The sequence below is a fragment of the Chrysemys picta genome, chromosome 1 (assembly GCF_011386835.1).
Source record: "Chrysemys picta bellii isolate R12L10 chromosome 1, ASM1138683v2, whole genome shotgun sequence".
NCBI classification, from domain to species: Eukaryota; Metazoa; Chordata; order Testudines; family Emydidae; genus Chrysemys; species Chrysemys picta.
In genome coordinates, this window is record NC_088791.1 from 230815798 (window position 1) to 230834283 (window position 18486).

Genomic DNA, 18486 nt, shown 5'->3' on the forward strand with positions numbered 1-18486 from the left:
AGGAACTGGAACCCAGGTGTTCCCCCCTCCCACCTAAGTGACCTAACCACCAGAATCACACGCACACACACTCTCTCTCTCTGCTCCTATCACTATTGAAGTATTTTATGCAAAGTGGAACTGCTTCAACAGGAGAGATTGAGAGATTCACCCCAGAATAACCAATAGCCTGGAAGTCAAGGTGCTCATCTGGGAGAGGGAGACTTGGGTTCAAATCCTGCTCCGGAGCAGGGATTCCAATATCCCCCAACATCCTTGGTGAGTGCCCTATCCACTGGGCTATAGGTTATAAGGGGGGCACCACTGCTACCACTGTTTTTGAATCTAGGCCATTTTTTTTTTTTTGCTTAAAAAAAAAAAAAAAAAAAACACCTTTTTAAAATGCCCCAAAACAAAATGTTTCATTCAACCTATGTGAAATTTTTTCGATCCACCCAAAATTAAAAAAAAAAAATCCGTTTCCATTGAGTCTGAACTATTTTTTATTTTATTTTATTTTTCAGAACTCCCAGAGAATGAAAAATAAAATCAGTTATTTTCCCAGCTCTAAAAACAGATGACGAAGGTACAGGAGCTATTCAGAGGGAAGGAAGTCTTAAAAAGCCTAGGGGTGGGGTACAGTAGCCACATGCAGAGGGTTGTGGAAATGCTCCTTTTTCAGCAGCTAGAACTGAGGGGAAGGTGAAAAGTTTTCAGCAGACTCAGGCTATAAGAAAATCTTACCCCTTACACAGAGATCGGCAACAGCAGGTTGGTAGAAACCACCAGTTGGGGGAAGTCACTGGGCTGCACACCAGTGTCCTCCTTTTTTGTACTGACTTTGGGAAGTAGCCATATATCATAAATTCTGACCCAAAATGGGCACTACAAAGTTAGTGATCTCATTCAATATAGTGGGGAATTACAGGGATATCTCAAAAGATGGGTCAATTTCATTAATGAACCACGACTTCAAACATTTTTTTCAAAACAAATGTCACAAACAAAGCAAGTTTTAATATAGTACTTTTGCAAATTTTTAATGTACTGACATATGAAAACAGCAATTTGGGTTCTCTGGAAATAGATTTTTCAAGTTTACCATAAAAATGAAAACTACACAGTTCTTTCACCTTCATGTTACAAGCTGTTTTAAGATTCCTGAGCTTCAGTTTTAGAAGCAAAATGTTATAAAATATTATTTAACTAGATAAATTGCATCCTTGAATCTGAACATTGCAAGTAAAATATAATTTAGCAAGAAGGCCCCTTTTCAAAAAACAACATATCTGTATGTACTTGAAACATAAATTTAACTGTTTCCATACCATTTTAAATAATTAGAAACAGCCAAAACATTTTGAAGACATGACAGAGCAGCTTTGTGGCCATTTTTGAATATTTCCTGGTGTTCTAAAAGCACAACAGTGCACCTATTCTGAAATAGAAAAGAATTCTGAAATATATAAGTGGCATTAGATGCCATGATCATTTGGGCCCCGTGGTTTTCCACAAAGTAAATACACCTCAAAGAACAATGGAGGCATTGCAGCACACTTTAAAAGATATTCTGTAAATATTATGGTCACTTCCAAATTTCATACAAAAATACTGCCCCCTGGCGCAATTAGCAAAAATTCTGCTTTGCTACATGTTTTTTCATTGAGTGCATAAGGAAAGGTTTGTAGTCAAATATTTTGTACACAATAACTTGCCAAGACTGGAATCCTGATAACTGACACCTATATCTCTCCTAATTCAGAGGATGTTATGATTGCAGACATTAGAAACTAAGTGATCTAATCAAAAGGTTCAGAAAATGGAAACTAATGAAAACCAAGTTAGGCTGGTTATCAGCACTGTAGAAACTCAAGCACGTACGGTTATATCTACAGCACTGTCGTAATGTAAAAAAGGAGACAAAACAGATCATAAAGAAACATTAAAATCTAGTTATCTGTATCTTGGGTCCATGAACTAGATTCAAGTTAGATAATTCACCAAACAGCAACTTCATTTTTCCCCCACAGTAGTCACACAGATGAGATCTACTTCAGAACTTTCTGGCCTTGATCTGTCCTGTAACAGCCTTTTTTGAAGGCCAATTCCTTTATTACCTACTCCAAGGACTTCTTTGCTTATTCAACGATCTCTTTCGGTGCTTTCGTTTCTTGCCCAAGCTTTTGTGACCATGACTTCTCTCTTTCTTATCTTGTCTGCTCTCAACACTCAAGGCCCGCTTATGCTGGGTGCGATCTGGGCTTAAGCTTCTTCGGTGAGGGCTGCGACTTTTGCTAGGGTATTTATGGAGTCTGCTTTCTTTCCTATACTTTTCATCTTGACTACTCAAGTCTCTTCTGTGTTTGCTCCTTTCCTTTTTATCTTTGCTATTATCAATACTTGTGTCACTACATGAATGGCTCCTCCCCTTACTTGGCTCTCTGTTACACTTGCCTTGCTCAGAGGATAAATCCTTCCTGCACGCATTCTGGTCATAGCTTGGCGTACTCTTGTGTTGCTGGTTATTGGCAGGAATACAAGAAAGCACACCTGAACTCCTTTTATCAGAAGAACTTTCAGTGCTATTGAAATTAAGTGTCTTGCTTTCCTTAACATTAGCTTCCTTGTGAAGGTTTCCATTTAAATACTTGGATTGAGAGTTCACACTTTCAGTGGCTATTACTTCCCTCTGATAGACCTGATTTGGTTTACCCATCATGGACTGTACCGAGGTAGATGTTATACAGCTGGATGACACAATCTGTGGACCAGCCACAATAGTTTTCAACAGGCCAGACTGAGATGCCTTAGTTTCCTCCTTACTCTGATGTGTGTCTTCTGTTTTCTTGCTCAGGAGATTGCTTAATAGCTTCTCCCTTAGCTCCTTCTCTTTTCTTTGCAGTCCAAGTGCTCTCTCTTTTTCCTCCTCTACACGTCTGAGTTCAGCCTCTTGCAGCCTTCGTCTCTCCTCCAACTCCTGAAGACGGACTCTTTCTTCATTATGTTCCTGCTCCAGAAGCTTTACTGCCTGAAAGACATTGAGGGGGAGGGAGAAAATGGATGAGAAAGAAAATTTATAGATGTGCTTATGTCTCCCCAAAATCCCTCTGTTAAAGAAATCAGAATTTGTCATATACAAGGGAAGCCTGTAAAAAAGGAAACCATTTCCAAAAAATAATTTACATAACTCTGTGCGCTAAGGCTATTGGTCAACAAATAATGCTGAAATGAAAAAGCAGCCAGCTCAGTTTAAGGAACTGGTAATGGGAGTTGGTACGTTTCGTCTCCAAGTTACTCGTCAGAACCCAATAGGAGCAAAAATCATTACTAGCCAACGACTATTCAGGAATCTATATCAAATGAGTTGAGCTCAGTCCAGTTCCCAGTGGACAGGTGTCAACGTTACAGTAACCAGCATTAGGATTAGTGTTTTTGTTGGCAGTCACAAAACTCAAGGATTGAATGGGTTTAAGATACTTCAGGTAAGTTAAAAAAAAATTGAAGTTTTTATTCTGTTAAGTATGTAAAATGTCTAATACAATCAGCAAACTATTGTGTTATTTAAATATTACATTTACCTTGCTTTGCCGCTAAACAAAAGAGGCTTAGTTCAGTCCTTTGCAAGTTTTACCCTAGGCGTGAAGGGAAAGACAGCTATCCACAGAAAATGGTGCAATAATTGATATTCTCAGGTATTGCTTCAGTGCACAACACAGTAGTATCTAAACAACTTTTTGTACCACAATGATGAACATACTATAAGAATCTAGATTTTTTTTTTAAAGGAAAATCTTATAAAAATTCTCTAAGCATTATTTTCCTTGGAGTGAGAGTATTTAATTAGACTCTACTCAATGGGGATCAAGAACTCAGGAATTACTAGGGTGATGCACATATGACGATGTGGTGGATAGAAAGGTATGCTGTGTTAAAATGTTATCACTACATTTATGCTAATATACAGATTAAAACACCCCGATGCACGATGGCAGCAAGAGACAAAGCTGTGCATTGCCACGGACGGTTGCATTACTGCTTACTTAAAACAGTTACTAAACATTAGCCATTGATCCAAAATACCTGCGATTACGACTTTTTCAAGAAACAAGAAAATATTGTGTCCTGTTTAGGGAACATATGGAAACAATGTTGACGACTGTAGACTCAGACATGATTTGACACGTCACCATCACTGTCAGTGGAAAACAGATATTTGTATTTTTGTAATATTGTTACACCTGCTTTTTCAAAAGTACTTTTCAAACATTAGCAAAAGAAACCACAATAATCCCCACTTAATAAATGGGAAAGAGAACAGTTAAGTGAACCGCTCAAGGCCACAAGTGATGCAGTGGCAAGCCAAAATTCAAACTTGGAATCCTCTGTCTTAGTCCCTTGCTCAGTTCTCTATGCCATGTTTTCCGCACATTTCTTTCTTGGATCTCAAAGTAGTGGGCAGGCCTCTTTTCTCAACTCATGCATAATGTTATTCAAGTCAATAATTTCAGGCTCTCTTTTTACTCCACTCCTGCCTTCCTAGGGAACAGATGCCTAGGCAAACATCCTATGGCTTCAAGACAGGTGCTCTTATGAGTTCACAATCCATACTATTCAGAGGGCTGACTGTTGGCACATGTAACAGCTAAGTGGTCTGGCTTATGAACACATAAGTCACTTAAAATTTTACTCTACCAGTTTTCATTTTTGTTAGCTCTTGAAATAATACAAAAAAGACAGCTTTCCAAAGTTACCTTTGCTCTGCTAAGCAGTTCTGCAATTAGTCTAATGGACTGAAGATTTCTTTGAGCTAACAGGAGCTTCCTCTCTTCTAGTCTTATTTTCTCTTGCAGTTTTTTCTGCTCTTCTGCTTGCATTTTTTCAAGTTTCTTTTTGTTTCTACGAACTTCACGATCCTTCTGTTTCTGTTCTCTTTTGCGTAACTTCTCTTCTCTTTTTCTCTTTTTTTCAAGTTCTTCAAGTTCTTCCTGTTTCCTAACAGCAATTAATTTGTACATTAGCCATGACAGGAACAATTTTGGATTTTGACTTGTATTACAATTTAAGTTAAAAATACAGGATTTTGTTATTTTTTTCAAGAAAGAGGTCTTATTGATTGCTGACATAGACAGAAGCAGGAAACATCACATATGCATTCAGTGAACACCTTTAAACATTTCCCTTCCCACACAAAACTAAACTGATATCAGATAGACTGTTCTAGGGATAAGCAAAAATTTAAATATGAGATGTTTTAGGAACCAACACAAGTAAGATCATAGAGCATTTTACTGATCAAATTAGAAATACAGTCATTCTGAGTCAGTTGGCTGGGCAATCCATCCTTCAGAAGAAAAACGTTCAGCAGATATTAATTTAAAAATGTGCAGATAGTAGCAATGGCCAAGATTTTCAAGAGAATACGTGCCTAAACAGTGGCATGATTTTCAGAAACACTGAACAGGCAGCAGCTTCCACTGAAGAATTCCACTTTAGCCACACAAAAATAAATGGATCTAGACAACCTAGCTTCCTTACTCAGGAAAAATTTCTGTTCAAGTCAATAGTTTTGCTTCATTAAGGAGTGAAGAACAGTGCTCTTGGAGTGTTATTTATCATCTAAATGATAAAAGAGGATCACTGATGCACGGGCTCCAGTTTCCTTAACATACAATTACTGAAATGATTTGCTATCCTCAGATTTATGTTCCATATATACCTGGCATCCCTGAGATATTGTATGTATACACATACTTTTTTCCTAGTAATACATTCTAAAACTTATAGCCCATCCCTGAAAAAAATAATCTTTTTGTTAAAGCAGAACCATTTCAATAAAATGATTTACTTGTACAATTAGCACATGGTCTTCCAATTTTCTATCTAGAAAACAGATTTTAAAAACTTCATGATCCAAGTTAAACCAAATCATTGTAGTTTAAACATTTCAACTATCCAGTTCTAGGAAGCACATTTCCACCAAAATATCAAACTAGCTCATTTTATTTTGTGTCGCTCACTGCCTGAACCTGCCTTCCTCAGAACTAATGCATAGTTATCATTCTGGTCAGCTATCTTCTAGGAACAACAGCAGCACAACAACTGGGGCTTAGAGGAATGACTGCGTCTAGCACTAACATGTAAAATCCACCACAACTGAAAATCTTGTTGGTGGCCTCAGAAGCACTAAGGACTGGATTGGCCATGGAAACTGAACTACTCTCACCCCTAGAGGTGTCCCTCCAGGTCAGAGTTGAGGCACCTTGGTGGGACGATGTGGGGAAGCTTGCCCAGGCTGTACTTTTCTGTGGATAGAAGACTTACGTCTTCACTGCTGTCAATCCGGAACAAGCAGCACTAACCTCACTTTAAAAGAAAAGAAAAGAAAAGAAAAGAAAATTGTATCAAACTATATACAAGTGTCATGATATTTTGTCATTTAGAGCCAACAAGTTTCTGTGAGGTCTGTGTCATCAGAACAGTTAGTTTGCTTTCTAATACTGTCAGTAGTTGGGAAACATTGAAGTCTGAACTAGCTGGGCAGTAGAGTAACGAAAACCACAGCTTCTATCATCTTGTTTGTAAAGAATCTCAAAGCAAGGGAAAATAAGCAGACTGAACACGCAACACAAATCAAGAAAGTCATTTCCACTCTATGTAAGACTGCAGTAATACAGTTTATAAGCAAAACGGAAATTCACAAAAGAAGTCTAACAAATTAGCCGGTTCTTGTAATAAACACTGGACAGAAATTAAGTTAGCTGAATTTAAAGTGAAGAGATGCCCTAATGGGTACTTGCCCATGTAGTACTTTTGATGTGAATGAGGATTTTCAAAGGTGAAGATGTTTACCCACTATCTTTAATAGTAAAAGCTTATATGTCTGTTACCAGCATTGGTATACATTTTACCAAAATCATCCATTTTAGTTTAAACACTTTTTAAAATAGTCCAGAAACAATAATTTTGTGCAGAATTATAAGAAATTATAGGTATTATAATAAATTTACCAAACTTTCAACTTCAGTGATGGTCATCTCAGCTCCAGATTGCATTGCACAGGATCAAAAATTAAAATCTGCAAGTACAGTAAGGATCTGCCATAGTTTCTACCAGTTGAAGATAATTTATAGGGAAACTGGTCTTAAAACAAAAGATTTGCAAAACATAACTAACTCTGGAAACAACTGAAAAACTCTGCCTTTTATTACTAAGGTATTTCAAAATTAGAAGAGCATTAAGAATTTGGAATCTGATTTGCTCACACCACTAATGTAAGTGATCAAAACATGTTTAATAGTAGAGAGTTGCATGATAAAAAATATATATATATATATAGAGAGAGAGAGAGAGAGACCTATCTCAAAGAACTGGAAGGGACCCCAAAGGGTCATCAAGTCCAGGCCCTTGCCTTCACTAGCAGGACCAAGTATTGGCCCCCTCAAGGAATGAACTCACAACCCTGGGTTTAGCAGGCCAATGCTCAAACCACTGAGCTATCCCTCCCCCCAAAGGGGATTTTAATATTATGTTTGGAGAATTCTGTGAAAAATAGGATTCTGATTTAGAAGACTGAATAGGCTTAAAGCTAACAATATATTTTGAGTCAACTAATAACAGACTTAAAGACCATTTAATATCTTCACTGAACTAGTTAAAACACTTTGTAACTGATTGCGTATGTCAGTTTTAATATAAGATTGGATTTTTGTTTCTATATGTGGAAAGAACTTGCCCATAAAATTAACTTTTTCTGGGTTAGAAATATGATTGCTAGTGCATGAGGGGGGGAAAAATAGTACAGTAAAACCTCAGAGTTACGAACACCGTGAAAAATGGAGGTTGTTCGTAACTCTGAACAAAACGTTATGGTTGTTCTTTCAAAAGTTTACAACTGCACATTGACTTAATACAGCTCTGAAACTTTATTATGCACAAGAAAAATGCTGCTTTCCCTTTATTTTTGTAGTAGTTTACATTTAACACAGTATTGTACTGTATTTGCCTTTTTGGGGGAAGGTGGGGGGGGGGGAGAGGACTGCAGCTGCCTGATTGTGTACTTCTGGTTCCAAATGAGGTGTGTGTTTGATTGGTCAGTTTGTAACTCTGAAGTTCTACTGTATATGAAAGTGAAGTTATAATATGATCAAATTAAACATTGCTAATTTTGAATGGAATGACGAAATGTGGGGACCCAAAGTTTTAGCCCTGCAAGAGACTGAGATTTAGTCAAATTGCTCATTCATTCCTAATGTGAGGGAGATAAGGGGAAGGAAATGCAGTTTTCTTGTATTTTATCATCGTTATTAAAATTAAAAAATGTAGATATAAGTTAGATCTACCTTTCCTCCTCCTTTTTTTCTCTTCTGCTTCTTTCTCTCTGCATTTTTGTTCCTCTCTTTGTTGTTCAAGCTCTTGAAGTTTTTGACGTTCAAGCTGCCGTTTCTTAATTGATGCATCACTCAGGTGTTTTGTTGAGTCAAAGGAAACCTTTACAGAGCACTGTTAAGAAACAATGAGTTTAAGAGGTCAAAAAACAATTCTAGTCTAGTACATTTAAGTGTCAGCTTTGCATTCACTTCATCCCGACTTTTGGATTTTTTATGCTTGCTCTTGCAAGTCTTGTCATGTGAGAAAAAGTAAAATTATTTTATTCATGAGTCTGGGGATTTATCCAGTAACAAGTATATAAACAATTTAACGTGTAGCTCCAACACATTCAAACTTTTCCCCTGAACCTTAAAGGATACTTTCTGAACTGCACAGTGTTGACTGACTTCCTTTTCATAACAAAGCCCACGTTGTACTCAATTAACAAATCGTAAGTGCATGACTTAAAACATGTCAAAGCAAATCTTACTAAGCCAAATTAAAAAAAGAAAACTAAATAATATTTTCTTGTGCTCCACGAATTTAGATTCTGTCTGAAATTGAACTTATTCATGTTTTTCTATTCAAAAGTAGTACTGGTATTTGTGATTTGAAAAAGTGAATCCTAGAGAGCTTAGCCTAAAATAATAAATTTTAGGTACTCCTACGTGATTTTCCATTTTAAATACTCTTATGAACATAAATCCCCAATAACTGCAAAGTAGGAGAATATTATACTTCATTATATAGCCATCGGATTAATGTTTAAAACACTGGCCCTAGTCTCTATAGACATCATACACCCATGATACAACTGTTATCTGATATTGTGGCCTATCAAATTTGTTATAATAGACTTGTTATTCTAACTGAGGAGCAGTGGCTGCAAAAACTTAAGCCCTTTATCATGACAGAAGCAGTAAGATATGTATGCCAGATTTTCAGGTATTATGGAAATGTATTTTTATTAAATTTTCAAGTACAGTTTAAAAATGGGTTGAGATCACACAATGCAACAAATTTATCATAAATTTTGGTTATATCTGCACTTCAAATACAATTCAGATGTCTGCTCAGTTGTATAAATTGAATTTATTTTCATTCTACGGGTGTTTGCTGATTTTTTTTAATTTTAATGTTGTATCTTGTTACCCCTCTTTAAAAAAGGAACTCTCTCTCTCTTTTAAAAGTTTAATTTTGTTTAGTTTTCTTATGAATGTGTTGAACAAATATATAGTCTAGGTTCAGCATGGGACTTATATTCGTAAATATATACACACACACAAATATACTGGCGGTGTGGTCTTAAAAAGTTTTATCAGTAAATCTGAGATGTACAGGCAGCACAGACACAAAGAAATTAGATGATCAGAGCTAATCTGGAGAAGAGAAAGGTGTTCTGTCTTGTGATGGGGTATGCTCCCCACAGTCATGTTGAATAGGTTAATGTAGGCCAGAGGGGACAATTAATCTATTAGGCTGCAAGATGGGGGAATTCAGGCTGAGCGGAAACTCAGTTGTGGAGGAACAGGCAGGGTATTTATAATGCCAGGGAGTTGATAGCAGAAAGGGGCTGCAGGGAAATTGTCTGCAGTCACTCCCTGGGACAAGGGAGGTGTGTTTGGGACTACAGAAATTAGTTTGCAGTTACTCAGTGGAAGAAGGGAGAGTGTGCTAGCAAATCCAGAGATGGGGGAGCTGTTAGGATATACATATTCAGGCCGGTCTGTAAAGGCCTATACTTTAAAAATTTAGGTGTATTCTTATCACTTAGCTAGTTATAGAGGTATAAAAGAAAGAATCAAAATCACTCTGTCTGTGTAAGGGACAGTCTGAGGCTCTGTTCTTAGGCTAAGTAAGGCCTTTGGCTAAGCAGCAGAGGCAGCCATAAACTGAGAAGTGAACGGTCACATCCTCACATCCCAAACTAGTCACATGGAAATAAGGGGCTATTGGGCTGTTAGGAATACAATCCTGTCCTGATATTCCTATCACCTCTAGAGAAAGAAAAGAGCCTAGAACATGTAAAAGGAAATTTAGTTTAATAGTTTTCTGTCTGGTAAAAACTTACTTATCAATAAACACAGCTAGAAAACCCTTATGTCTGTATAAATGTAGTTGTAAAATCCTCATTTCTGTATTGTTTTGTATGTTTAGTTGCATGGTCTCTGGTTCTGTAATTGTTTCTGTCTGCTGTATAATTAATTTTGCTGGGTATAAACTAATTAAGGTGGTAAAATATAATTGGTTAAATAACCATGTTACAGTTTGTTAGAATTGGTTAGTTAAATTTCAATAAAATAATTGGTTAAAATAATAAAAGGTATAGCTAAGCAAAACTCAAGTTTTACTATATAGTCTGCAGTCAATCAGGAAGTAAGGTATGAATGGGAGCAGGAAATGGGAACTGGGATGGCTCTGTGGTGTCAAAGCTGGGAAGGGAAACAAACAAACACTAAAATCATGCTTGCTAAAAGCTCACCCCAATAAACATCAAATTGTTTGCGCCTTTGAACTTTGGGCATTGTTGCTCTCTGTTCATGCAAAAAGAACCAGGAAAGTAAAAGGGTAAAAAAATAAGCCCCCTAACAGGAGCCAGGATTAGGAAAGGTTCAGGGAAAAAGCAGAAAGGTTCAGGATGATGCAGACTTTGGCTGTTGATTAGAGGATCCCTCAGCTGGAACCCAGAGTGGAGGGTGGACCTGGGTTCCCCTACCAGCCACATGGAAGTGGCACCATAGGGGCATTGAAAGAGAAGACTGCCTAAAACTGCTGGTAAGGAAAGTGATATTCCAGAGGGGAAAACATGCATAGTGATCTGGCCAGAGACCCACGTCACAAAAAGGGAGCACCCTGGGTTGCACAGAGTGAGAGAGAGCAAAAGAGCGGCAGCAGGGCAGGCAGCGAGCAGCAGAAGGGGGCCTCAGACCTGGAAAGAGCTAATCCGCACAGCAGCCAGAAAGAGGCACCATATGTGGTGAGTTGACCCCAGCACATATCTGCTGGGTGCTAAAATACGGGATGTGGACCTTAGGCTAAAAGGGATCATAATGGGAGCAGGAAAGAATCCACTCATTGTCCTTCACATGGGAACAAATTATAATGCTAGATTCTCACTGGAATGCATCAAAGGAGACTATGATAGGCTGGGGGAAGACTATGATAGACTTAAAGAAATGGAGGCTGAGGTGATCTTCAGTAGGATTCTGCCTGTCCCTAGAAGAGGAGAACGAAGGCAAGACAAGATTATGATGATCAACAGATGGCTCAGGCTGTGCTATAAGGAGGGCTTTGGAATGTTGAACCACTGGGAGTCATTCACGGAGAGAGGACTGTTCTCGTGGAACGCCCTCTACTTGACTAGGCAGGGAAATGGATTTCTGGGGTGGAGGCTGGCACAACTGATTAAAAGATTTAAACTAGGAATCTGGGGATATAGTTGGGAGATGCTCATGTAATATCCATGCCTAATACTAATATTGAGCAGGAGGAAAATCAAGAAAGAGGATACAGTAATGGAGAGAGAGTAGGAGAACGGACATCAAGAGAAAAGATAATGCCAATACCAATGACGATAGTATCGCCTATCTGCTGACAGTAGAATGACTGTACCCAATCGGGTGAGGAATCTGGGCGTAGACAAGCAGAAACAACTTAAGATGTTTGTACACCAATGCAAGGAGCCTGGGTAACAAAATGGAGGTATTAGAATTAATGGTGCAGGAAGTGAAACCAGATATTATAGGGATAATAGAAACATGGTAGAATTGTAGTCATGACTGGAGTACAGAGATTGAAGGGAATGTGCTGTTTAGGAAAGACAGAAATAAAGATAAAGGTGGTGAAGTAGCATTATATATTACTTATGAGTAGACTGTAAAGAAATTAGAAATGATGGAATGGATAAAACAAGAGTCCGTTTGAGCCAAAACCACTTTGGGGAAGAAAGTGACCAGATGGTTCCCGGGGACAGCACTTGGGGTATGCTACACACCCCCAGGATCCAATTTGGATATGAATAGAGATCTCCTTAATATTTTTAATGAAATGAATACTACTGGGAATTGTGTGATTATGGGAGACTAATTTCCCAGATATATATTGGAGGACAAATGCTACTAATAAACAATAAACTAATACAACAAAGAAGCATAGTATAAAAGTCTGTTTCCTGACTCTGCAGTGAATTCATTCACTGAAGCACTAGCAAACATAAGCTCATGTAATAATAGTGATTCTTTGCACTTCAACATGCTTCTGAAACAATTACCAGTCAATACACCTCTACCGTGATATAACGCTGTCCTTGGGAGCCAAAAAATCGCGTTATATCGAACTTAATAATAAATGGAGATATCCTATCCCCTAGAACTGGAAAGGACCTTGAAAGGTAATCAAGTCCAGCCCCCTGCCTTCACTAGCAGGACTAAGTACTGATTTTGCCACAGACCTCTAAGTGGCCCCCTCAAGGATTGAACTCACAACCTTGGGTTTAGGAGGCCAATGCTCAAACCACTGAGCTATCACTCGTCCCCAGTGAACTATCCCTCCTCCCCAGGAGCACTGCTTTGATCCACCAGAGTGCGCAGCCCCACCCCCCGGAGCACTGCTTTACCGTGTTATATCCGAATTCATGTTATATCAGGTCACGTTATATCGGGGTAGAGGTGTATGTATCATCAGCAGGCAGGATTGAACCTGAGACTTCTGGAGCTAAATGCATGCCCCTCAGGCCACATGGCTGTTAGCTAACACTGTAGCACATTCATTAATCTCCAAGTGGTCTCAGTGCTACTACATGGGACAGAGTACCACACACAGGAAGTGTGTGGGTTACATATGTCTTCATTTTCTATTGTTTCTCCAAAGACACGCCTCTTCCTGAGCAGGTTCACAAATGTAGCAAAGTGTTTTATTGCAATGGATGTTTGCACATGAGTTTTGTACAAACGACATAAGATTTCATCTCCTTACCTCACAGCATCTGTCAGGTAGTGCCAGCACAAATAGACAGTTTTGGAGTAGTACATCAAATTATGATACTGAGACTTGGAACTTGATTTTGTAAGGTAGAGGTTGGAAAGCTCTGTGTTCCTGTAAAAGGCTAAAGGGAAAAAGAAGGTAAGTTAACATTTACAAACTTGTCATTGTGGAAAGCCTGTTTTACAGCATAATCCGTGTAACAAGAACAAGCTGTAGGAATGCAACCAAAGCAACAAGGAAACTGCAGGAGATTCCCCACTCTAGATAGACCAGAGATGGAGGAAGGTCTGGGAGCACGAATGCATAGCATACCATAGCTACCCATCAGATTCTGCAAGATCTGGAATGAAGGATTCCAGGATGTAAAAAGCACACCCCAGCACCATCACCATTTCTTTGTGAAAGTGTATAAGCCAAACGACTGTGGTGACATCTCTTTCCACTATGCTTTTTAGTGTAGGTGCTCAAAAGCATCTTATTTCAGCAATAATACCTAACATACCAGTCTTTTTTCGTCTGGTGAGGAAACCAATAGGGAGAGTTAAGTCCCCAGGACATAATACCACCCATAATCCCTAACCTGAAAAGCTCAGACACTTCTGAGGCCATCTAGTGCTACAGAATTTCAATATTCCCACTGGCTGATTATGGGAGTCATCGGACAGATGCAAAGCTTTGGGCTCTTACTATGCTTACAATATGTCTTTCATGGACAGATATATGGGCTGGTATAGAATGTGTTCTCTCTCTTACAGCACAGGCAAACTCCCACGGAATTCAATGAGAGCCAGGTTAGGCTTTAAATCTATTCTTCAACTCTGTGTGATGGGAAGACTGGGGTCTGGGCAGCTCCAGGAGAGTCGCTGTGTGTGCTCTACACCCAGGCAGCTGCCACGGAGGTGAAAAGTTCCTCTGAAGCATCCACCTGAATTTCCATTAGTAGGGTGGATGCTGCCTCATTTATGCTCCTGCAGCTGGGCTGGTTGCCATGGAAAGGGTGTAGGTGGCTTCTGAAGTGGCCACAGATTTCTAAGGGCTTGTCTACATGGTGAAATGGACTGAAATAGCTGTTTGGTAAGAGCTCCCCATGCTGACACTATTATTGTGGAAGATCAGTATCTTCTTCCAATTTAGATTAATCCATTTTGGAAGTGGATCAAGCAAAACTGGAACAAGCCAACTCTTATTCGAGAATAAGAGTATCCACACGGGGAGCTATTGTGGAATGGCTATAGCGCTTTAAATTCCCCATTCCTTACTCCAAAATAACTTCCCCATGTAGACATGGCCTAAGAGCAGAGAACGTACTTGTAAAAAGGCCACTCTTCTGGATGTTTATCATAGCAGTCCCTGTGTACCAATGGGTTTATATTAATCCTTAGAACACTGCTTGATTCCCAAGGGGAGAACACCTACTGCAGCTTCTGTCAGCAAAATGTGTGAGTGGCATTTACAGAGAGATCCACCGATGTTTGGTGCATATGGAATACAACAGATCAGGAAGAGTAGATGTATCTGGTACAGTCTTTTCCTGCTGTCTGTGGGCTTTTCTCCTCATTTCTGCCGGCTAAATCGTGTACTGAGAGCACAAGTCAGGCTGAAAGCAGAGAACACACACCAAAGAAGTTTCTTTGTATACATAGGATTTTCAATCAGGGTTACTTTGTCTGAACACATCTCTTTCTAAGCTATCTCTAAATATTTCTAAAGTACACTTCACACTGCAGAGCTCCATACCTTCAACAGCGTAAACAGGCATAACTCTGGCAATTTCAATGGAGTTCCACCCATTTATACCAGCTCAGGATCTGACCTCTTATCTTTGGCTCAGGAAGTCTGAAACTGCACTTTATGTAATAAAGATAATTAATATAAAGATATAAAGACAATTGGCCAAGTTAGCGGGAGATCTTAAAGAAGTCTAAATTAGTGTAACTAATACCATCCTCTGGCCTCCAGACTATATATTCATTACACATCTTACAACGTGCTCTTAGGCCTGGTCTACACTACGGGTTTAGGTCGACTTTAGCAGCGTTAAATCGAATTAAGCCTGGACACGTCCACACAACGAAGCCCTTTCTTTCGACTTAAAGGGCCCTTTAAACCGGTTTCTTTACACCACCTTCGACGAGGGGATTAGCGATAAAATCGGCCTTTGCGGGTCGGAATTGGGGTAGTGTGGACGGAATTCGACGTTATTGGCCTCCGGGAGCTATCCCACAGTGCTTCATTGTGACCGCTCTGGACAGCACTCTCAACTCAGATGCACTGACCAGGTAGACAGGAAAAGACCCGCGAACGTTTGAATTTCATTTCCTGTTTGCCCAGCGTGGAGAGCACAGGTGACCACGCAGAGCTCATCAGCACAGGTAACCGTGATGGAGTCCCAGGATCGCAAAAGAGCTCCAGCATGGACCGAACGGGAGGTACGGGATCTGCTCGCCATATGGGGAGATGAATCAGGGCTAGCTGAACTCCGTAGCAGTAAAAGAAATGGCAAAGTATTAGAAAAGGTCTCCAAGGCCATGAAGGACCGGGGCCATAACAGGGACACACAGCAGTGCCGCATGAAAATTAAGGAGCTACGGCAAGCCTACCACAAAGCCAGAGAAGCAAATGGAAGGTCCGGGGCAGAGCCGCAAACTTGCCGCTTCTACGCGGAGCTGCATGCCATTCTAGGGGGTGCAGCCACCACTACCCCAACCGTGTGCTATGACTCTCTCACTGGAGAAACACACAGGGAAGACGGTTCGGGGAACGAGGAAGATGAGGATGGAGGTACTGTAGGTTGCTCACAGCAGCAAGGAAGCGGAGAAACCGGTTTCCCCAACAGCCAGGATATGTTTGTCACCCTGGACCTGGAACCAGTAACCCCCGAACTCACCCAAGACCCTCAGGGCACACAGGAGACCTCTGGTGAGTGTACCTTTATAAATATTACACATGATTTAAAAGCAAGCGTGTTTAATGATTAATGATTAATTTGCCCTGGCAATCGCGGCCAGTACATCTACTGGAAAAGTCTGTTAATGTGTATGGGGATGGAGCGGAAATCCTCCAGGGACATCTCCAGAAAGCTCTCCTTCATGTACTCCCAAAGCCTTTGCAAAAGGTTTCTGGGGAGGGCTGCCTTATCCCGTCCGCCATGGTAGGACACTTTACCACGCCAGGCCAGTAGCACGTAATCTGGAATCATTGCATAACAAAGCATGGCAGCGTATGGTCCCGGTGTTTGCTGGCATGCAGACAATATCCATTCCTTATCTCTCTTTGTTATCCTCAGGAGAGTGATATCATTCACGGTCACCTGGTTGAAATGGGGTGATTTTATTAAGGGGACATTCAGAGGTGCCCGTTCCTGCTCTTCTGAACAGAAATGTTCCCCGCTGTTAACCACGCGGTGGGGGGAGGGGTGAAGTGATCATCCCAGAGAATCAGGTGTGTGTGTGGGGGGGTGGTTTACTTGGGTTTGTGCTGCATGTTAACCCGGAAACCGCAGCCCCTCCTTTTACATTGAAAACCCATTTTAAATGGCCAACCCAATTCATCCTTGATATGGGAAATGCGCTGCTGTTTGAAACCTTTCCCGCATGTTAAGAAGGTTAAAAACGCCAAAAGACTGTGGCTTACCATGGCTGCCTGCAAGCCGAAATATGTTGCCTGGCACTGCGTGAGTGATCTCTCATACCAAACCGGCAGGCAGAGGAAAAATGCAACCTTGTAACGAAAGAGTGTACCCATTGTTCTCTAAAATGTGTCTTTTTTAACCAGCTCTCCCTTCTCCTCCACCAGCTGCAAATGTTTCTCCTTTGCAGAGGCTAGTGAACATTAGAAAGAGAAAACGGAGGACGCGGGACGATATGTTCACGGAGCTCCAGATGTCCTCCCACGCTGATAGAGCACAGCAGAATGCATGGAGGCAGTCAATGTCGGACATGAGAAAAGCACAATATGAACGAGAGGAGAGGTGGCGGGCTGAATGGCGGGATGAAAAGAGCAAGTGGCGGGCTGAAGATGATAGGTGGCGTCAGCTTGCAGACAGACGGCAAGAGTCAATGCTCCGTCTGCTGGAGCATCAAACTGATATGCTCCAGCGTATGGTTGAGCTGCAGGAAAGGCAGCAGGAGCAGAGACCGCCGCTACAGCCCCTGTTTAACCAACAGCCCTCCTCCCCAAGTTCCATAGCCTCCTCACCCAGACGCCCAAGAAAACGGTGCGGGGGCCTCCAGCCACCCAGTCACTCCACCCCAGATGATCACCCAAGCATCAGAAGGCTGGCCTTCAAGAAGAGTTAAAGTTTTAAAATGCAGTGTGTCCTTTTCCATCCCTCCTCCCCCAACCATCCCAGGCTACCTTGGCAATTATCCCCCTACTTGTGTGAGGAATTAATAAAGAATGCATGAATGTGAAAAAACAATGACTTTATTGCCTCTGCAAGCGATGCTCGAAGTGGGGAGGGGAGGGTGGGGTGGTTGGTTTACAGGGAAGTAGAGTGAACCGGGTCGGGGGGGGGTGGGGTGGAGGGTTCATCAAGGAGAAACAAACAGAAGTTTCACACAGTCACAAAACTCGTTTTCAAAGCTTCTCTGATGCGCATCGCGCCCTGCTGTGCTCCTCTAACCGCCCTGGTGTCTGGCTGCGCGTAATCAGCGGCCAGGCGAGTTGCCTCAACCTCCCACCCCGCCATAAATGTTTCCCCCTTACTCTCACAGATATTGTGGAGCGCACAGCAAGCAGCAATAACAATGGGGATATTCTTTTCGCTGAGGTCTGAGCGAGTCAGTAAGCTGCGCCAGCGCGCTTTTAAACGTCCAAATGCACATTCCACCACCATTCGGCACTTGCTCAGCCTATAGTTGAACAGGTCCTGACTCCTGTCCAGGCTGCCAGTGTATGGCTTCATGAACCATGGCATTAAGGGGTAGGCTGGGTCCCCAAGGATCACGATAGGCATTTCAACATCCCCAACGGTTACTTTCTGGTCCGGGAAGAAAGTCCCTTCCTCCAGCTTTCGAAACAGACCAGAGTGCCTGAAGACGCGAGCATCATGTACCTTTCCCAGCCATCCCACGTTGATGTTGGTGAAACGTCCCTTGTGATCCACCAGGGCTTGCAGCAGCATTGAAAAGTACCCCTTGCGGTTTATGTACTCGG

General features: G+C 41.0%; 1 protein-coding gene across 1 annotated transcript; it reads right to left on the reverse strand.

The window, feature by feature from the left end:
• Window positions 1-992: 992 nt before the first annotated feature.
• On the reverse strand, window positions 993-15088 carry LOC135980781 (A-kinase anchor protein 17A-like). Its single transcript, XM_065580934.1, is given in 7 exon segments — window positions 993-3007; window positions 4731-4971; window positions 8319-8337; window positions 8340-8478; window positions 10829-10880; window positions 13321-13450; window positions 15067-15088. Coding segments are annotated over 7 exon segments (1518 nt in total). The 3' UTR covers window positions 993-2092.
• Window positions 15089-18486: the final 3398 nt, after the last annotated feature.